Genomic DNA, 17,183 nt, shown 5'->3' with positions numbered 1-17,183 from the left:
TTTGTCATCTTGAGATGAGGCTTCCTTTTGCTCCAAATGAAGGAGCTTAGCCAGCCTTCAAGCATGTTAATAACCTTGTTGGATAATAGGATGGGGATCATTTGCAGTAGATATAGCAGTCTGGGCAGGATGTTCATTTTTATAAGAGCAACCCTACCAAGCCAGGAAATAGGGAGAGGGGCCCAGTGGTCTAAGTCTGCCCTTATGGCATCCGGGGGGGGGGGGGGGGGGGTTGGACTTAAACATCTGACCAAAAGTGGGTGTTACATGCACTCCTAAGTAAATGAAACCAGTGGGAGACCATCGGAACAGGAAGGGCTCAGCCATCTGGAACACATGTTAACGACCCTAGGGACATAGCCTCGGATTTTGCAAAGTTTATTTTATATCCCAAAAAGACGCTGAATGACGAAATGACCTTAATCAGGTGGGGAACAGAAGTTTGGGGTTGCAATAAGTGTATCAAAATGTCATCCACGTATAGAGTAATTTTATGTTCCTTTTCACCAACGAAAATACCAGAAATTAAAGTGTTTTGCCGTACTGCTTGGGCCAGCGGCTCAATAGCAATATCAAAGAGCAGGGGGCTGAGGGGGTCGCCCTGCCTATTCCCACGGTGGAGAGGGAAGTTGTCGGATCTCAGTCCATTAGTCAGAACTGCTGCTGTCGGAGAATTATACAGAACCCTAATCCAATTCACAAAATTATCGCCTAGGCCAAATTCCTCCAGAGCATAGAACAAATACGACCATTCTATCCAGTCGAACGGCTTCTCGGCGTCGAGAGACAGCACGAGGGCCAGGTCCTTGCAGCTCTGGGTTAGTTGGATGTTAAGGAGCCTCCTCATATTATCACAGGCATTCCGGCCCTTGACAAAACCAGTTTGGTCCTCCCTGACAATATGAGGCAGAACCCTGTCTAGGCGTAAGGCCAAAATTTTGGAGAGCAGTTTTTGGTCAGAGTTAAGTAGGGCTATCGGCCTGTATGAGGCACAGCTATCCGGGCATTTTCCTTTTTTAAGGATAAGAGAAATGTTGGCCTCCCTAAGGGATTGAGGTAGGATCCCATTTTCAAATGAGTGATTGAGCATAAACAGCAGAGGGTCTAAAAGAATACCACTAAACTCCTTATGAAACTCGCATCCGAATCCATCTGGCCCTGGGGCCTTACCAGACGACATAGATTTCAAAGCAAGTAACGCTTCCTCTCTAGGAATTGGGGCATTTAGTTGTAATTTTTGATCATCCATAGCTTTGGGGAGTCTTAAGTCTGCAAAAAAACTGACGCATAAGGGTCAGGGCACCATCAGGCTGCTCGGAACTATATAGGTTGGAATAAAACAATGCAAAGTGTTTATTAATGGTTCTGATATCGAACAATCTCACACCATTAGAGTCAGTAATAGAGACTATATTTTGAGAATCTGCCCTCTTTTTGACAAGATTAGCAAGATATCTTCCAGGTTTATCCCCAAACTCATATACGGTAGTTTCTGCCTGGCAAATTTAAGGGACTGTTCAGAGTCCAGAATCAGAAAAGTATTTAATGCAGCACGTGCCAATAACAGTTCCTTAAGCAAATCAGGACTCGGACTAGATATATTATTTTTCTCCAATTCAGCTAGTCGAGATTCGAGAAGTTTATGCTGTTCATTCTTCGCATGTCTTTTGGATGCAACAAAAGACATAATCAGTCCACGAGAGTATATTTTACACATCTCCCAGAGGACAGAGGGATTATCTGTGGATGATGAGTTAATAGAATAAAAAAATCTTAAATTCTGAAGTAAAGTAAGAGATAAACTTGTTATATTTGAGGAGTTAAGGCTGAAATCTCCAGTACCATGACAGTGCCCTGTCCTCAGTGAGAGAGTATACCAAATAAAGGGGGGGGGCATGGTCTAATAACACAATGTTGCCTATAGAACATGATAAAGCAAGAGACATTTTTGAGGAGGGGATGAAAATGTAATCAGTTCTGGTATAGCTTTTATGTGGGGCCAAAAAAAAAGTGAACTCTGAATCAGTAGGGTGAAGCTGCCTCCACACATCAGAATATTCAATATCGTGACATATATTAGTGAGTGCCCTTGCTTGTTTAGAGGGGGGAGAAATGTCAAATGGAAGTTTGTCAAGAGAGGGATTAAGGTGACAATTGAAATCTCCCCCCACAAAAGACTCCCCTGAGGCCCGATCCATAAAAAACTGCAAAAGCCTTGGAGAGAAAATCAGGGGAATAGGCTGGGGGACAATATAGATTCATAAATGTTACTTCTTTTCCTGTGAATATTCCTTTAACAATTATATACATGCCCTGGCTGTCTTTAACACAATCAAGAGACCTAAATGCCAACTTTTTGCTAATCAAAATGGCTATGCCCCTACTGAAAGAAGAATATGAAGTAGCAAAGACCTGCCCCACCCAACTCCTTTGCAATTTAGCATTATCCTTGTCCTCCAGGTGAGTCTCCTGGAGGAATGCAATAGAAACATCATCCTTATTCAAAAATGATAATACTGCCATCCTCTTGGCAGGTTTTTGGAGGCCACGGATGTTCCATGAACAGACTTTAATATTATATAAATCAGACATGGCCATAAGATACTATTTGCCATAAGGGCAGGATAAAAAAAATTAGAGCCATTTACACCTACACTCACCCTGTATATGCATCCCATGACCCACATCATCAGATACATAGGACAGTTACCGGTACATTTAACAGGAATGGAAAAAGCCACACTGATACCCCACATAAATCTTACACATAAGTCATGTCCTGAGCTAAACACATGAACTACACTAAACAAGCATAACAGATGTACAACAGAGGAAAACAAACTGAGGGTCTTTCCCCAAATAAACAGGGACTGTTCACCATACAAGCACCTTTAAAACTCACCATGAGTGAACTGACTGCATAAGATGAATAGCGTGCCAAAAAAACAAAAAAGTCCTCCCTATGGGAGTGAACAAAATAAGGTAGAAACAAAATATTCACATTACGAGCGGCCGCGCCACTTGGTTAGGAAATGTTCAATATGTTCAAAATGTTAAGAGAGTGTTCAAGAGTAGGCAACGTCTAGAACACGGAGCCTGAGCATACCAGCCTGAGTGGGAAAACTACATCTGTTACACAAAAAGTGTCCCAAACCAGACAAACAGAGCTCCGTGCTCCGCAAAGTTACTGGTATCAACCAGGCAGAGAGTCAATGAAAGCGCGAACCTCCTCTGGGGTGGAAAACCTCTTTTTGGAGCCTCCGTGTATCACCTGTAGAGTAGCCGGGAACAGCATAGCATATGGCATCCCTCGGTCTCGCAGCCGCTGTTTCACCGCATCGTATGCCTTGCATTTCTTCATCACTGTCAAAGAAAAATCGCTGTAGAAAGAGACCCTGGATCCATTGTAGATTAAGCCACCATCCTGGCTCACCCTACACACCACTTCCATGACCCTCTGTTTGTCTCTGAATGCGTGAAATCGTAACAGCAGTTTGGGTCCGGTTTCGGTGCGAGGGTGCGGTGGGTTCTCTCCAGCTTTATGCGGCCGGCCTTCATGGTCATCTTTAGGATGCGGGGTAGCCATGACTCAAAAATCTCCACCGGCTGCCCAGTCTCTGTATCCTCTGCCAAGCCGACGACTCGAATGTTTAGGTGCCTACTATAGTTTTTGGCCATGTCCAAACTCTCCGTGAGGGCGCTAACCTGCTTTTCCAGCTCCACAATCCCCGGCTCTTGTGCTGCGGCGGAGCTCTCAACCACCAGCAACCTAGCCTCTGCTTCATCTAGCCGCTTACTAGCGGCCTGGAGCTCCGCAGCATGCTTGTGGATAGTCTCAGCCAGAGGGCTGAGTTTTTCATCAATAACTTTAATAATGTTGGAAGTCATTATGCTCAGGGCTTTAGCAAGGGCAGGGTCAAGCCCATCTGCGGTTACAAATTCGGCCTGGTTGCCATCTTATGTGTCATCGCCAGGCTCGGATGGGACGTCTTTTTTGTCTTTATTTCCTCTGGTTCTTCCCATCTTGTTGAAAGACTGTGGCCAAAAGTTTTCCAAGGACATAGTCTGTTATGTTCATAACAAAAATGGCTTATAGTACCTGGTTGTTCTCAGGATAATGAAAAAATTAGCACCTAGTGTCACGGAGCTCTGGCAAAAGCATCTGCTCAGCTCACCGCCATCACGTGACCCCCAGAAAAAAACATTTATTGAACAAACCAAAAAACATATTAATTCATATTTACTTATAAATGACACCCCAGAGATTTCAAGGTCAGTCCTTTGGGAAGCGCTTAAAGCTTACATTTGTGGACAGATCACCTCCTTTAGCTCCTCAATTAATAAAAAAGAACTGTGAACAAAAAATCAAGCTCACTGATGAAATTTTAGAGTTGGACCGCAAATATTTAATTTCACCCTCCCCAGATTTACAACCCTGATTCCAAAAAAAAGCACAGAACTTGACATTCATTCTTCTTCAATATGCATCTGGCACAGATTGTTGCAATTTAAGATACTGCACAGACTGCATCTTTCTAAATTAAAGCTCTCAATGTTCCCAACAGTTGATTCAGCTTGTGATCGTTGTGGGCAATCGCCAGCATCACTGGCTCACATGTTCTGGAATTGCCCCAACATCAATAATTACTGGTCTAAAATATTTCAAGCCCTTTCTGCTATTCTGAAGAGACCCATTGACCCTGACCCAATATTAGCCATTTTTGGGGTTACAGCCCCTGATTTTAATGTTGACCAGCAATCAAAACAATATGGTTGCATATGTAACATTGTTAGCCAGAAGGCTGATTTTACTTAATTGGAAACGAACAATATCTCCATCCCATGCTGCACTGTTAAAAGACGTTATGCAACACCTCCTGTTAGAAAAAATAAAATTTTCACTCGGGGGAAACGGGCAAAATCTTCTCTGTATGGCAACCATTTATAAATTATTTCAATAATACTGTACTGAACCTGCCTGAAAACCAGCCTAATACATTATAAGCATTGTAGATGCTGAGTGTTGACTATTGTACTGACTTTTATTTATCCATTTATTTTGTTTGTTTTATTTTATTTATTTATTTTTTGAGTTTATAAATAGGGAAATGTGTTTAAGCATATTTATATTTTTGGATATAACACCCAGTGATTTGTGTATACGTGTGTGAATGCGAGTGTTTGTGTATTCAAACACATGTATGTAATTATTTATAAATGGAAGAAATTGATGTTTTTGTTTTGTACCAGAAAATGCCCCAATAAAAAGTTGTTTAAAAAAAAAAGTTTGGAGACACTACCTAATTCAATGTTTTTTTTTTTTTTAATTTATTTTCATTAATTAAAAGATGCTTTATGCCTTAATGATGGACTGTCATTTCTCTTTATTAAGTTGAGCAGTCTTTGACATAATATGGATTACTCCAGTTGTCATAGGGTTATTTACTGTATTTTTATTATTTACTTTTTACTGTTTGATGGTCTCAAATGCATTAATTAAGCAAGAAATTCCACTAATTAACTTTTCACAAGGTACACCTGTTAATTGAAAAGCATTCCATCTTATGAAGCTAGTTACAATAATGCCAGTAGTGTGCAAAGTTGTCATCAAGGTAAACAGTGGCTACTTTAATGAAGGTGCAGGCTATCTGCTGGTACCTCATATAGTGAAGGCTACATCAGGGGGCAGAGCCTTTTCTTACAAAGCCCCACTGTTATGGAACAGCCTTCCAAGTAATGTTCGGGAATCAGACACAGTCTCAGCATTTAAGTCTAGGCTGAAAACATATCTGTTTAGTCAAGCCTTTTGTTAATGGTGTCTATGAGGTAAAGGAGTAGATCTGGAGGGTCCTCAGACATAGTGTTTTGGTAAACTGGGATGTATTGATGCTGTCAGTCCCCACTCGCTTGCTCACTCGAGTTTGTTGACGGTGTAGTGGCTGGCTGCTTTATGTCCCGGGGCTCCCTCATGCCTGTGTTACCTTCTGGCTCTCTCCTTTTAGTTATGCTGTCATAGTTAGTTGCCGGAGTCCCTGCTTGTACTCGGTGCAATATGTATACTGTTCCTACTTATTCAGGTGACATTGGGCATACCTAACCACCTGTGTTTTCTTTCTCTCCCCCCCACCCCAAATCTGTCCCTCTGAGTTACATGGAGTCAACAGGAAATCTTTTGGTGGAGACGGTGGGGACCTCGACTGGCTATCGTAGCCTGCAGGGAATCGGCCGTCAGACATTCTGTCACATGTCCCAGACCCGGTGAAATGTAACTGAATTGTCTTGGCCAGGCCTAAGGGTCCCATCTGCATCTCATCATTGCTGAGGAGTGTGCTCCCATCACCCAATCAAGCATCCAGCCAGAGCAGGTCATGATATATTTTTTACCATATTAACATGCCATTGTGTGTTATGCCTGATGTAAAGACTCTCGTCTCTGCGAGCCTACCACACAGATTTAATACTTGCCGTTTTTAGGGCATACCTAACAATGTGTTTTCTTTCTCTCTCTCCCCCCCCCCCCATCTGTCCCTCTGAGTTACATGTTGATCCTGGGATTGAGATGCTGGCCTCTTCTGCCCCTCGGACCTGCTTGATCCATCCTGGTGCCCTGTGTCTGGTCGGAGTTTTATCGCCCCACTCCTGTGAAGGACGGCCCCATGAGGACAGTTGAGGGTTATACCTGTTAAAACTGTTAATATTATAGTCAGGCTGTCTGTTGTTGCCCAAATGAGGATGGGTTCCCTTTTGAGTCTGGTTCCTCTCGAGGTTTCTTCCTCATGTCGTCTGAGGGAGTTTTTCCTTGCCACCGTCGCCACAGGCTTGCTCATTGGGGATAGATTAGGGATAAAATTAGCTCATGTTTTAAGTCGTTCAAATTCTGTAAAGCTGCTTTGCGACAATGTTTATTTGTACAGCGCTTTTAACAATAAACTTGATTTGATTTGAATTTCTTTTTTTAAGACCATGTTTTAAAACACTTTAAAAAAAAAACACATGATTCCAAATATGTTTCATGTGTTATTTCATAGTTTTGACATCTTCAGTATTGTTCTACAATGTTGAAAATGGTCAAAATACAGAAAAAAAAGAAAAAACCCTATGGTGTAGGTGTGTCCAAACTTTTGACTGGTACTGTGTGTATTCTCTAAGGTGGATGGTAACTGCTTCTACCCTTAAAGTTGGATAAAATAAACATTCTGGTACTGGGTAATAACTCTGTGCTTCATACGGTTGCTAATTTTATCCTGGTATTTGATAGCTATATGTTCTCATCTTGTTGATATCCAACAGTAGTATAGCCTAGCCTAGTAAACAACTGATTCTCAACAACATGTGACTCACTACCTTTCATCAAGTCATAAAATATATATGAATAGCCCACATGAACTGAATCTGAAATTGTGATTGGACTAGGGAGAATTTAATATTCTACAGATGGTCTAGTCTATGCTGTCTGGTCTGTGCTGCCTTGCAGGTGATGACAGCGCATGGGCTCAGACACCTCTATGTACCAGTAGGTTTGCTCTTTCCTAGAATGTTATCTCTAAAAAAAAAAAAAAAAACTGTTCTATTCTTTATAATCCATAACACATCTTCAAAGAAGAGTTCAGCATTTTTGCTTGTTGGCTTGATCTAATTGAATGGGGATAGAGGGACTGGTGGTGCCCTGAGTTGATTGAATGTTGCTGTGCCACTAAAGATCAACTAAGTGATTATTTTGCAAATATTTATTGTCTTATTACTGCCGCTGCCACAACAAATAATGGGTGAAAAAGAGAACAGAAATATGTGGGGAAATAATTGGATGGAATTAAAAAAAAATGAACCTTTCCCTTTATAATTTATATATCTTGTATATCTTCTATCTTGAATAATGTACCGGTAACTAGACACAAGGTAAATATAAAGATAGTTTTACCCAAGTAAGGAAATAGCAAATTCAAGATGCGTTATCTATAGAAAAAAAGAGAATTGTTGTGGAAGGTGTTTGCTTTGAATTGTTTTGAAATGTATTTGCTCCTCCTTGATGTATTTCTTAAGCACTTTTAATGGAAAAGCAGGATAAAAATTAGGAGAGGACATTTCACAACAATGAATGTTGATAAATACTGAGGCCTAACCATTTTTTTTTTCTTTCTATCACAGAGTGAAACAGGGGAGAAGGGTGAGAAAGGGGAAAAGGGAGATCTGGTGAGTGTCCTTAAAAGATAGTTTGCTTTTAGTAACTGAACAAATAATTGTAATAATGATATTTCTCTCAAATTAAACCACTTCCATAATAAAAGATGAGGCAATTAATTGGTTTCCGCACTATGACTAGTATAAGCTCTTTTACGGTGGTACTAGAAACATGGAAGGTAGCAGGATGGTGAAAGAATTATTTTTATTTATTTTTTAAGGATGGTGGGGGTGTGTGAGGTGCTCAGCATGTAGGAGCTGTGCTCTTGGGTGCATAGTCCAGGCCGGATGGCTGGCTCTCACTGGCTGGAGTGCTGGGGAGGTGTCCGAGGGAGGCATTGTCCATGGCATGAGTGGTGTCCTCATCTTGGCTGTCTGCAGGCACAAGAATGAAGCAGTGAGACAGGGTTCATGACAAGAAAAAGCTTACTTGTCTGTGCATTGCTGTGGTGGCTTTTGATACTCCTCCAGTACCTCATGGAAGGTAGGTAATCAGCACGCTCCAGCTGTGCAGAGTCAGCAAGGCCCACAATCTGACCAGGTGCATGCTGTTGGTCCAAAATACTGGTGCATGGCAGGGTAGGTGGCACTGTCCTTTCATGACCATCGGAGCAGCATGGTGAGGAGCACTTGCCTGTTTGGAGACTCCTGCTGCCGGTATGTTGCCGCAGTACTACCCCCCCCCCCAGCTCTGAGCCTTCAGTGGTGGGAGATAGGACCCAGCCTGCTAACTTCTGGGGGAGGCCATCTTCATTGCCATGCTGGACCCCTGCTTGATGTTTTACCTGAAACAAGAAGTCTTGTAAGGAAGGGAACCACCTAGTTTACCTGACTGTTTGGTGTCTTTTGCTTGGGAGCACTGGGGAGCTGGTCGGTGTGGTCTTGAGGCCCTGGAAGGCTCATTTGGTCTTTCTGGGCCACTAAACTTTCTCTGACTCACATTTCCTGGTGAAGTCTGAAAGAGGGAGGCTAGAGAGGAGAAATTGGCACAAAGCCTCTGTACTACCCCACCAACCCCAAGAAGGCATATACCTGGCAGTTGGTGGTATATGCTTGGTGGGATAACTTCTGACAGTTTCTACCTTGTACTCTTGTGGCTTCAGAAGGCCTCTTCCCATGTGATAGCCAAGGTACTGTGCCTTTGTTAGCCCCAGATGACATTTGCAAGGGTTGGCAGTCAGACCAGTTGTGTAGAATTCACCCAGCACTTCCCTGTGATGATGTAGATGATCCTCCCAGGTGGCGGAGTGAATGACCTATGTAGGCAGCGGTGTATTGGTGGTGGGGCTAAACGACATCCATAACTTGCTGGAAAGTCATTGGGGCCTTGTGGAGGCCAAAGTGGAGAACCATATACTGCCAATAGGCACTTGGCAGTGCTAAAGGCAGTCTTTGGCCTGGCCTCAGGTGTAAGTGACGCTTACCAGTACCCCTTTTTCAGATCCAGTGTGTAAATGAACCTTGCTCTTCCCAGCCTTTCAACAAGGTCATCCATTCATAGCAGGGGGTAGCTGTTGAACTCTGAGATGGTGTTAAATTTCCTGAAGTCATTGCAAAGCCATTGACTTCCATGAGACTTGGGCACTACAATGACTGGGCTGGACCAGAGGCAGGTGGACTCCTTTCTGACCCCCTCTAGAAGCATCTGTGCCACAACTGAGGGCTTGGCAGTGTGCTTGGCACACTAGGACTGACCTGAAAGGGCCATCGGCAGACAAGTGTCTGGAGGAGTCTTTATTACATGTTGTCCCAGATGTGTTTGCCCTAGCATTGCTGAAAACATCCCTGATCTAGTCCTCGAACTCCCAGATATCTTGTTGCTGGGCAGGAATTGGGTCCTCCTTGATGTGAACCCATGTGACTGACCTAGAGGGGTGGACAGAACATGCTGTGAGGGCAGGATGTGGTTCTATCTGTTTCAAAATGTTCATATGATAGAGTGATGTTTGTGCACACTTACCTGCTGCTACACAGGTCAGCCATCAACTTGGTGTCAAAGGGTGTTCCCTGGTCAGTGAGCAGGTCATTGGAGATTCCCATTCAACTGAAGAGGAGGACCAGTTCTTGCATGATATTCCTCAAGGTGGCTTTCCGAGGGGTGCAGCCTTAGAGTGCCTTATGTACTCCACTAGCACCAGCACATACTCATGGCTCTGGGTGGATTTGGGTAGTGGCTTTATCAGATCCATGCCCACCTGCTTAAATGGGATATCTATGATGGGCAAAGGGATGAGGGGGTCGGAGCAGGCTTTTGTGGGAACTGACACTGGGGGCACCGCTGGATGAAGTTCTTCACCTCTGCTACCATTCCTGGCCAGTGGAAGCAGTCTTGTGGCTTTTTCGATGTTGCAGGCCCCCAGGTGCCCCCAAAGTCAGTGGGTATAGGCCAGGTACAGTGGTGCTTGAAAGTTTATGAACCCTTTAGAATTTTCTATATTTCTGCATAAATATGACCTAAAACATCAGATTTTCACACAAGTCCTAAAAGTAGATAAAGAGAACCCACTTAAACAAATGAGACAAGTATAATATTTTGGCCATTTATTTATTGAAGAAAATGATCCAATATTGCATATCTGAGAGTGGCAAAAGTATGTGAACCTCTAGGATTAGCAGTTAATTTGAAGGTGAAATGAGTCATGTGTTTTCAATCAATGGGATGACAGTCAGGTGTGAGTGGGCACCTTGTTTTATTTAACCTCCTAGGGCTTAGCGGTCACATGCGTGGACAGCACTTTATGGAAATTCGGAACAAGAATCCACATATGTGGACATACTTTTTCTCTAAAAGTACATCTCATCAAAAGATGATGCTTAGTTTTTATTCTAATCAGGTTCTAATAAGCCCAAATAGCAAAGAGAAATGAAATAAATGCATGTAAAAAAAACAGCTTGGGCCTAAGGAGGTTAAAGAACAGGGATCTATCAAAGCCTGATCTTCACAGCACATGTTTGTGGAAGGATATCATGGCACAAAGAAAGGAGATTTCTGAGGACCTCAGAAAAATTGTTGATGCTCATCATGTTGGAAAAGGTTACAAAACCATCTCTGAAGAGTTTGGACTCCACCAATCCACAGTCAGACAAATTGTGTGAAAATGGAGGAAATTCAAGACCATTGTTACCTTCCCCAGGAGTGGTCGACCAACAAAGATCGCTTCAAGAGCAAGGTGTGTAATAGTCTGTGAGGTCAAAAAGGACCCCAGGGTAACTTCAAAGCAACTGAAGGCTTCTCTCATTTTGGCTAATGTTCATGAGTCACCATCAGGAGAACATTGAACAACAATGGTGTGCATGGCAGGGTTGCAAGGAGAAAGCCACTGCTGTCCACAAAGAACATTGCTGCTCATCTGCAGTTTGCTAAAGATCACATGGACAAGCCAGAAGGCTATTGGAAAATGTTTTGTGGATGGATGAGACCAAAATAGAACTTTTTGGTGCGTTATGTTTGGAGAAAGGAAAACACTGCATTCCAGCATAGGAACCTTATCCTTATCCCATCTCTGAAACATGGTGGAGGTAGTATCATGGTTTGGGCCTGTTTTGCTGCATCTGGGCCAGGACGGTTTGCCATCATTGATGGAACAATGTATTCTGAATTATACCAGTGAATTCTAAAGAAAAATGTCAGGACATCTGTCCATGAACTGAATCTCAAGAGAAGGTTGGTCATGCAGCAAGACAATGACCCTAAGCACACAAGTCATTCTACCAAAGAATGGTTAAAGAAGAATAAAGCTAATGTTTTGGAATGGCCAAGTCAAAGTCCTGACCTTAATCCAATGGAAATGTTGTGGAACGACCTGAAGCGAGTTGTTCATGTAAGGAAACCCACCAACATCCCAGAGTTGAAGCTGTTCTGTATGGAGGAATGGGCTAAAATTCCTCCAAGCTGGTGTGCAGGACTGATCAACAGTTACCAGAAACATTTAGTTGCAGTTATTGCTGCACAAGGGGGTCACACCAGATACTGAAAGCAAAGGTTCACATACTTTTGCCACTCACAGATATGTAATATTGGATCATTTTCCTCAATAAATAAATGACCAAGTATAATATTTTTTGTCTCATTTGTTTAACTGGGTTCTCTTTAACTACTTTTAGGACTTGTGTGACAATCTGATGATGGTTTAGGTCATATTTATGCATAAATATAGAAAATTCTAAAAGGTTCACAAACTTTCAAGCACCACTGTATATGATGATGACAAGCTTGGAATGGGGGATGAGGAGGAGTTTGATGGTCTCTCTACACCAGTTGCACCAGTAATACAGCAGCCTTCTCTTCACCAGGAAGGGATCTGATTCATGGTCTGGTTGTTGCTTCACCCCATCAACCTCAAGCACCTGGCCCCAACAGTGTTTGAGGTAGTTGTCAGCCTTCTGATCCCTCCTGAAGTTTCCCTTCCAGGCAGCTTGCTGAAACAGAACAGTGAGACATCTGGGGGGTGTTGGGTTCATCTTCTGCCTCAGCTTTGGCAGTGCATCCTGGACCAGAAGGGTGGGGTGGGTGGATGGCAGTGTTCATTGGCTGTCATCATCGAATCGATCCACTGAGTTCCTCCTCTCTCTGTGATGTGAGCAGCTCCAGGAAGCCTGGCTGGTTTCTCCAAACAAACAGTGGCACGTCAGGGTCAAGCCCCACTTGCAACAGCTGCTAACCTCAGCAACCGTAAATTCATATCTCGGGTGCAGGAACCTCTCAGACATCCCCATACACATGTCACTGCCAGGTTACTACAGGGCTGGAGGGCCTTGGGAAGGGTGGAGGTCCAGACTAGGGTAATGGTGCTCCTTAAGTCCAGCATCATCATCATGGGGTTCCTGTTGAGCCACATGGTGACCATATGGGGGCTTGCAGAAGATTGTAAATGGATGGTGCACCCAATTAGCCAGGATTTGCTGGCTGTGGGAGGGACTCTGTTGTTAACCTTGGTAAGCATGGGTTTGTCGAGAGGCAAGGGCCATGTTGAACACTGGGTTGATGGTGGGCTGTCAAGGTTGTTCTCACCAAGTGACCCGCTGAGAGTCCATCTTTCTTCTCCACATTTCGTCTCCAAATTTCACTCCAGGGTGACAACCAGGTCCCATGAGGTCTTTGCAGCTTTCATGCCAACAGCTTGTCTTACTCTGCCCTCAGAAACCAGTCCATGGTGACTCTTTCCAGAACCTCCATGGAGGTGTGGAGGGCTGGTTAGTGCCACCAATGGGTGATGTGGAGCAAGGTGTCTGGCTGTACCCAGAGCTCTTGATCACTGTAGTAGACCCAGCACTGGAACTGAGAGGCAGCTCAATTGGAGGAGAGGCCATACTCAGTCATGATCTCCTCATGGAGGGTTGTGTATTCAGCTGCTTCATCATCAGGGAGGGTGTGGTAGGCTCTCTGGGCATCCATGGTGAGGAGAGGCGCGATGGCATGGGCCCGGTCTCTCATTGGCTAGCCTTCCCTATAAGCCTCATGTTCAAAAGTACTCAGGAATGACGGGTCAATATCATCAGCCCTGGTAAGTTTGCTCAGGAGGCACTGGGTGTCCTGGGCTGGCCATGTGCATGCTGTTGGTCCAAAACACTGGTGGTGCTGAACTGCCGTGGCGAAGCATGGTGGGGTGGGTGCCACTGTCCTTTCAGCATCACCAGAGCAGCATAGTGAGGAGCACTTGCCCGTTTGGAGGCATGTGCCACCAGTCCCTCACCACAATGGATTCAGTATAATCTCAGCTGGTTGCTGTATTCAAGAAGTGGAAAGAAAGAGGAAAGTTCAGAAACCTTAGAAAAGTTAAGCCTCACTCACAACCCACCATATGGGCTGCTATGGGTGGTGTATGGTAAAAAAAAAAAACTGGCAAAACCATGCTTGAGACTTGCATGATGCTTGCATGTGTTCAGCACTGTAGAAGGTCGCAGACTGCCCGTGGAGACTTTTGGTCCTGCACATGCAAATTCTACGGGTCTTGTGACAAATCAAGAATGCATACACTACGTATGGGACCTGTATTCCTTTTGTACACCTGAACCAAGTCAGCAGCATGGCTAGTAGGGGCTTTGTGTGATGACAGTAAGATGCATGAGTGACGCACAGTCATTGTGGGAGTGACGTGCCTCAGAAATACTACACAAGTATTCCACAGTTGCTATTTGTGCAGCGCACAAGACAGAAGTACATCTCACTTTCTACCCCTGTGTGGTGTGCACACAGCACATGCGACATGAGGGGCAAGACTCTGGGTGTATATACAGTTGAAACCGTATATTTACATACACTTGAAACCGTATATTTACATACACTTTAGGAAAAGACACAATCTTTTTTTTTTTTTCTCATAGTCAGACAGGAAATCAGACATTCACTAACTTTCATGTCTGTCTGAATATTTAAAATTATTTCAATGTACTTAATGCCAAATTAATCAGAGAAGGAGTTTTTTTTATTCAATATTTTAATTGCTTTTATCAAATCAGAAGTTTACATACACTGCAGTTTGTGTGCCTTTAAACAATGTAGGAACGCCCAGATGATGTCATGTCTTTGGAAGCTTCTGATAGGTTAATTGGCAACATTTGAATTAATTGGAGACACACCTGAGACACACACCTGTGATTGTATTTTAAGGAACACCTCAAACACAGTGCTTCCTTGTACACAACATGGGTAAATCTAAAGAAATTGATCAAGATCTCAGACTAAGAATGGTTAACTTGCACAAGTCTGGCTCATCTTTGGGGGAAATTTCAAGAAGCCTGAAGGTGCCACGGTCTTCAGTTCAAACCATTATACGAAAGTATAAACAATGTGGGAATGTCGAGCCATCATACCGCACAGGAAGGAGACGGATTCTGAGTCCCAGAGATGAGCGGGTTCTGGTCAGTGCTGTGCATAAGAACCCAAGAATGAATGCAAAGGACCTCGTGAAGATGATGGCTGAAGCTGGTAAGAGTGTGTCACTGTCCACGGTGAAACGAGTTCTGCACCAACCTGGGCTGAAAGGCCACTCTGCCAGGAGAAAGCCATTACTCCAACACAAACATAAACAGGCCAGATTACAGTTTGCAAATGAACACAGGGGAAAGGATCTCAATTTTTGGAGACATGTCTTGTGGTCGGATGAAACTAAAATTGAGCTGTTTGGCCATAATCAACAACGATATGTTTGGAGAAAAAAAGGAGACGCTTACAATCCTAACAACACCATACCAACAGTGAAACATGGCGGAGGCAGCATCATGTTGTGGGGTTGTTTTGCTGCAGGAGGTACTGGTGCACTTCACAAAATCAATGGAGTAATGAAGAAGGAACAGTATGTGGAGATACTGAACCAACACCTGAAAGCATCTGCCAGGAAGTTAAAGCTTGGCCGCAAATGGGTCTTCCAAATGGACAATGACCCGAAGCACACCGCCAAACTGGTCAAAAAATGGCTTGATGACAACAAAGTCAATGTTTTGGAGTGGCCATCACAAAGCCCCGACCTCAACCCTATTGAGCATTTGTGGGCAGAGCTGAAACATGTGCATGCAAAGCAGCCAAAAAATATGGCCCAGTTATACCAGTTCTGTCAAGAGGAATGGGCCAAACGTCCTGTCAAGTATTGTGCAAAGCTTGTTGAAGGTTATCCAAAACGTTTGACCCAAGTCAGACAGTTTAAGGGCAATTGTACCAAGTACTGATGAAGTGTATGTAAACTTCTGATTTGATAAAAGCAATTAAAATATTGAATAAAAAAACTCCTCTGATTAATTTGGCATTAAGTACATTGAAATAATTTTAAATATTCAGACAGACATGAAAAAGTTAAAGTGAATGTCTGATTTCATGTCTGACTATGAGAAAAAAAAAGATTGTGTCTTTTCCTAAAGTGTATGTAAATATACGGTTTCAACTGTATATATATTGGGGAGGAACCAAAGAATTGATCATGTAGCATTGTAGAAAGGAAGACCACCACCTCATTTGCTGTTTTTATTTGAGCATATGTTTAATTTACCATGCAAACATCAAATAATAGAACATGAGGAATAACGCATTTTATTACATTGTAAAAAATCCCAACTAAATAGCCCAACAGTTTGAGCACTGAAACACTTTGACTCTGAGCTGCTGTCCTACTCCTGCTGAGTGGTGGGACGGGGTGTCAGGATGTCCTTGTCCTAATCACTGAGCATGGCACAATGGCCTGACAGTGATGATGGGATTGCTATGTCCTCACTTCTGGGCTGAAACACACAAATCAGCATATATAATATTAATTACATACGCATATAGATACCGAAATGAATGTTTAAAGCATGTGTATTTACCTGTGAAAATACCTCTGGCGGGGTGCTGTGCCTTCTGCTAGCTTGAAGGCATACTTCTCCCTGTCCATGCAGGGCTTGCCGGTGCTGCTACCATCATAATCAAATTCTTCCTCCTCCCCCTCTGTTGTTTCAGGCTGGGTTACTTCACTTTTGCTTGCTTTTTCTTGGGTCCCATTTTCTAAACTTTCAGCTGAAAATTTAAATTTTTTTCCCACAAAATATCCAATGTTATTCAGTCAAAAGACAGATACAGAATGCTGCAGACACACTGGTTTTATACCCACTCCTGGCTTGCATCACACGCAAGTAATGAGTGATTGTAATGTGCTAATCACATGCATCACTCATGCTTCACAAATGTGGCCCATACTCAGAGCACAGGAAACTGGTAAAATGCAAGTCTCTCACACTCCACACTCAATGAACACACACCGATCATGTGCGTCAGACATACGCTTTCCACGGGCTAACGGCGCAATTTTTCCCATGCCTCAAGGAAGTCAGGTGTGCAACCTGTACTTGACAAGTACTTTGCCCGTACTCCTCCCCCAAACTTTCCCTCGGGTTCACCGTGACCCTGCGGCACGGCTGCGAGCTACCAAACCCTGCGACCCGTGCATGTCCAAAACATGGTGGGTTGTGAGTGAGGCTTTAAATATTAAAAAATAGACAAAGACAACAACAAAAAACAGCTTCAGCACTGAAATGGA

The 17,183-nt window shown here is 43.4% G+C and overlaps 1 protein-coding gene across 1 annotated transcript in view; it reads left to right on the top strand.

Moving 5' to 3' along the window:
- The window catches only part of LOC132882507 (collagen alpha-1(XIX) chain), a 740,050-nt gene that overhangs the window by 505,934 nt on the left and 216,933 nt on the right, over positions 1–17,183 (top strand). The window contains exon 22 of the mRNA XM_060915622.1: positions 8,146–8,190. Within this exon, the coding sequence (XP_060771605.1) occupies positions 8,146–8,190 (45 nt within the window). The remainder of the gene's footprint in view (positions 1–8,145; positions 8,191–17,183) is intronic.

Source organism: Neoarius graeffei, chromosome 3 (genome assembly GCF_027579695.1).
Source record: "Neoarius graeffei isolate fNeoGra1 chromosome 3, fNeoGra1.pri, whole genome shotgun sequence".
Lineage (NCBI taxonomy): Eukaryota > Metazoa > Chordata > Actinopteri > Siluriformes > Ariidae > Neoarius > Neoarius graeffei.
The sequence above is the reverse complement of the archived record's forward strand: the minus strand, read 5'-3'. Positions and strand labels throughout refer to the sequence as shown.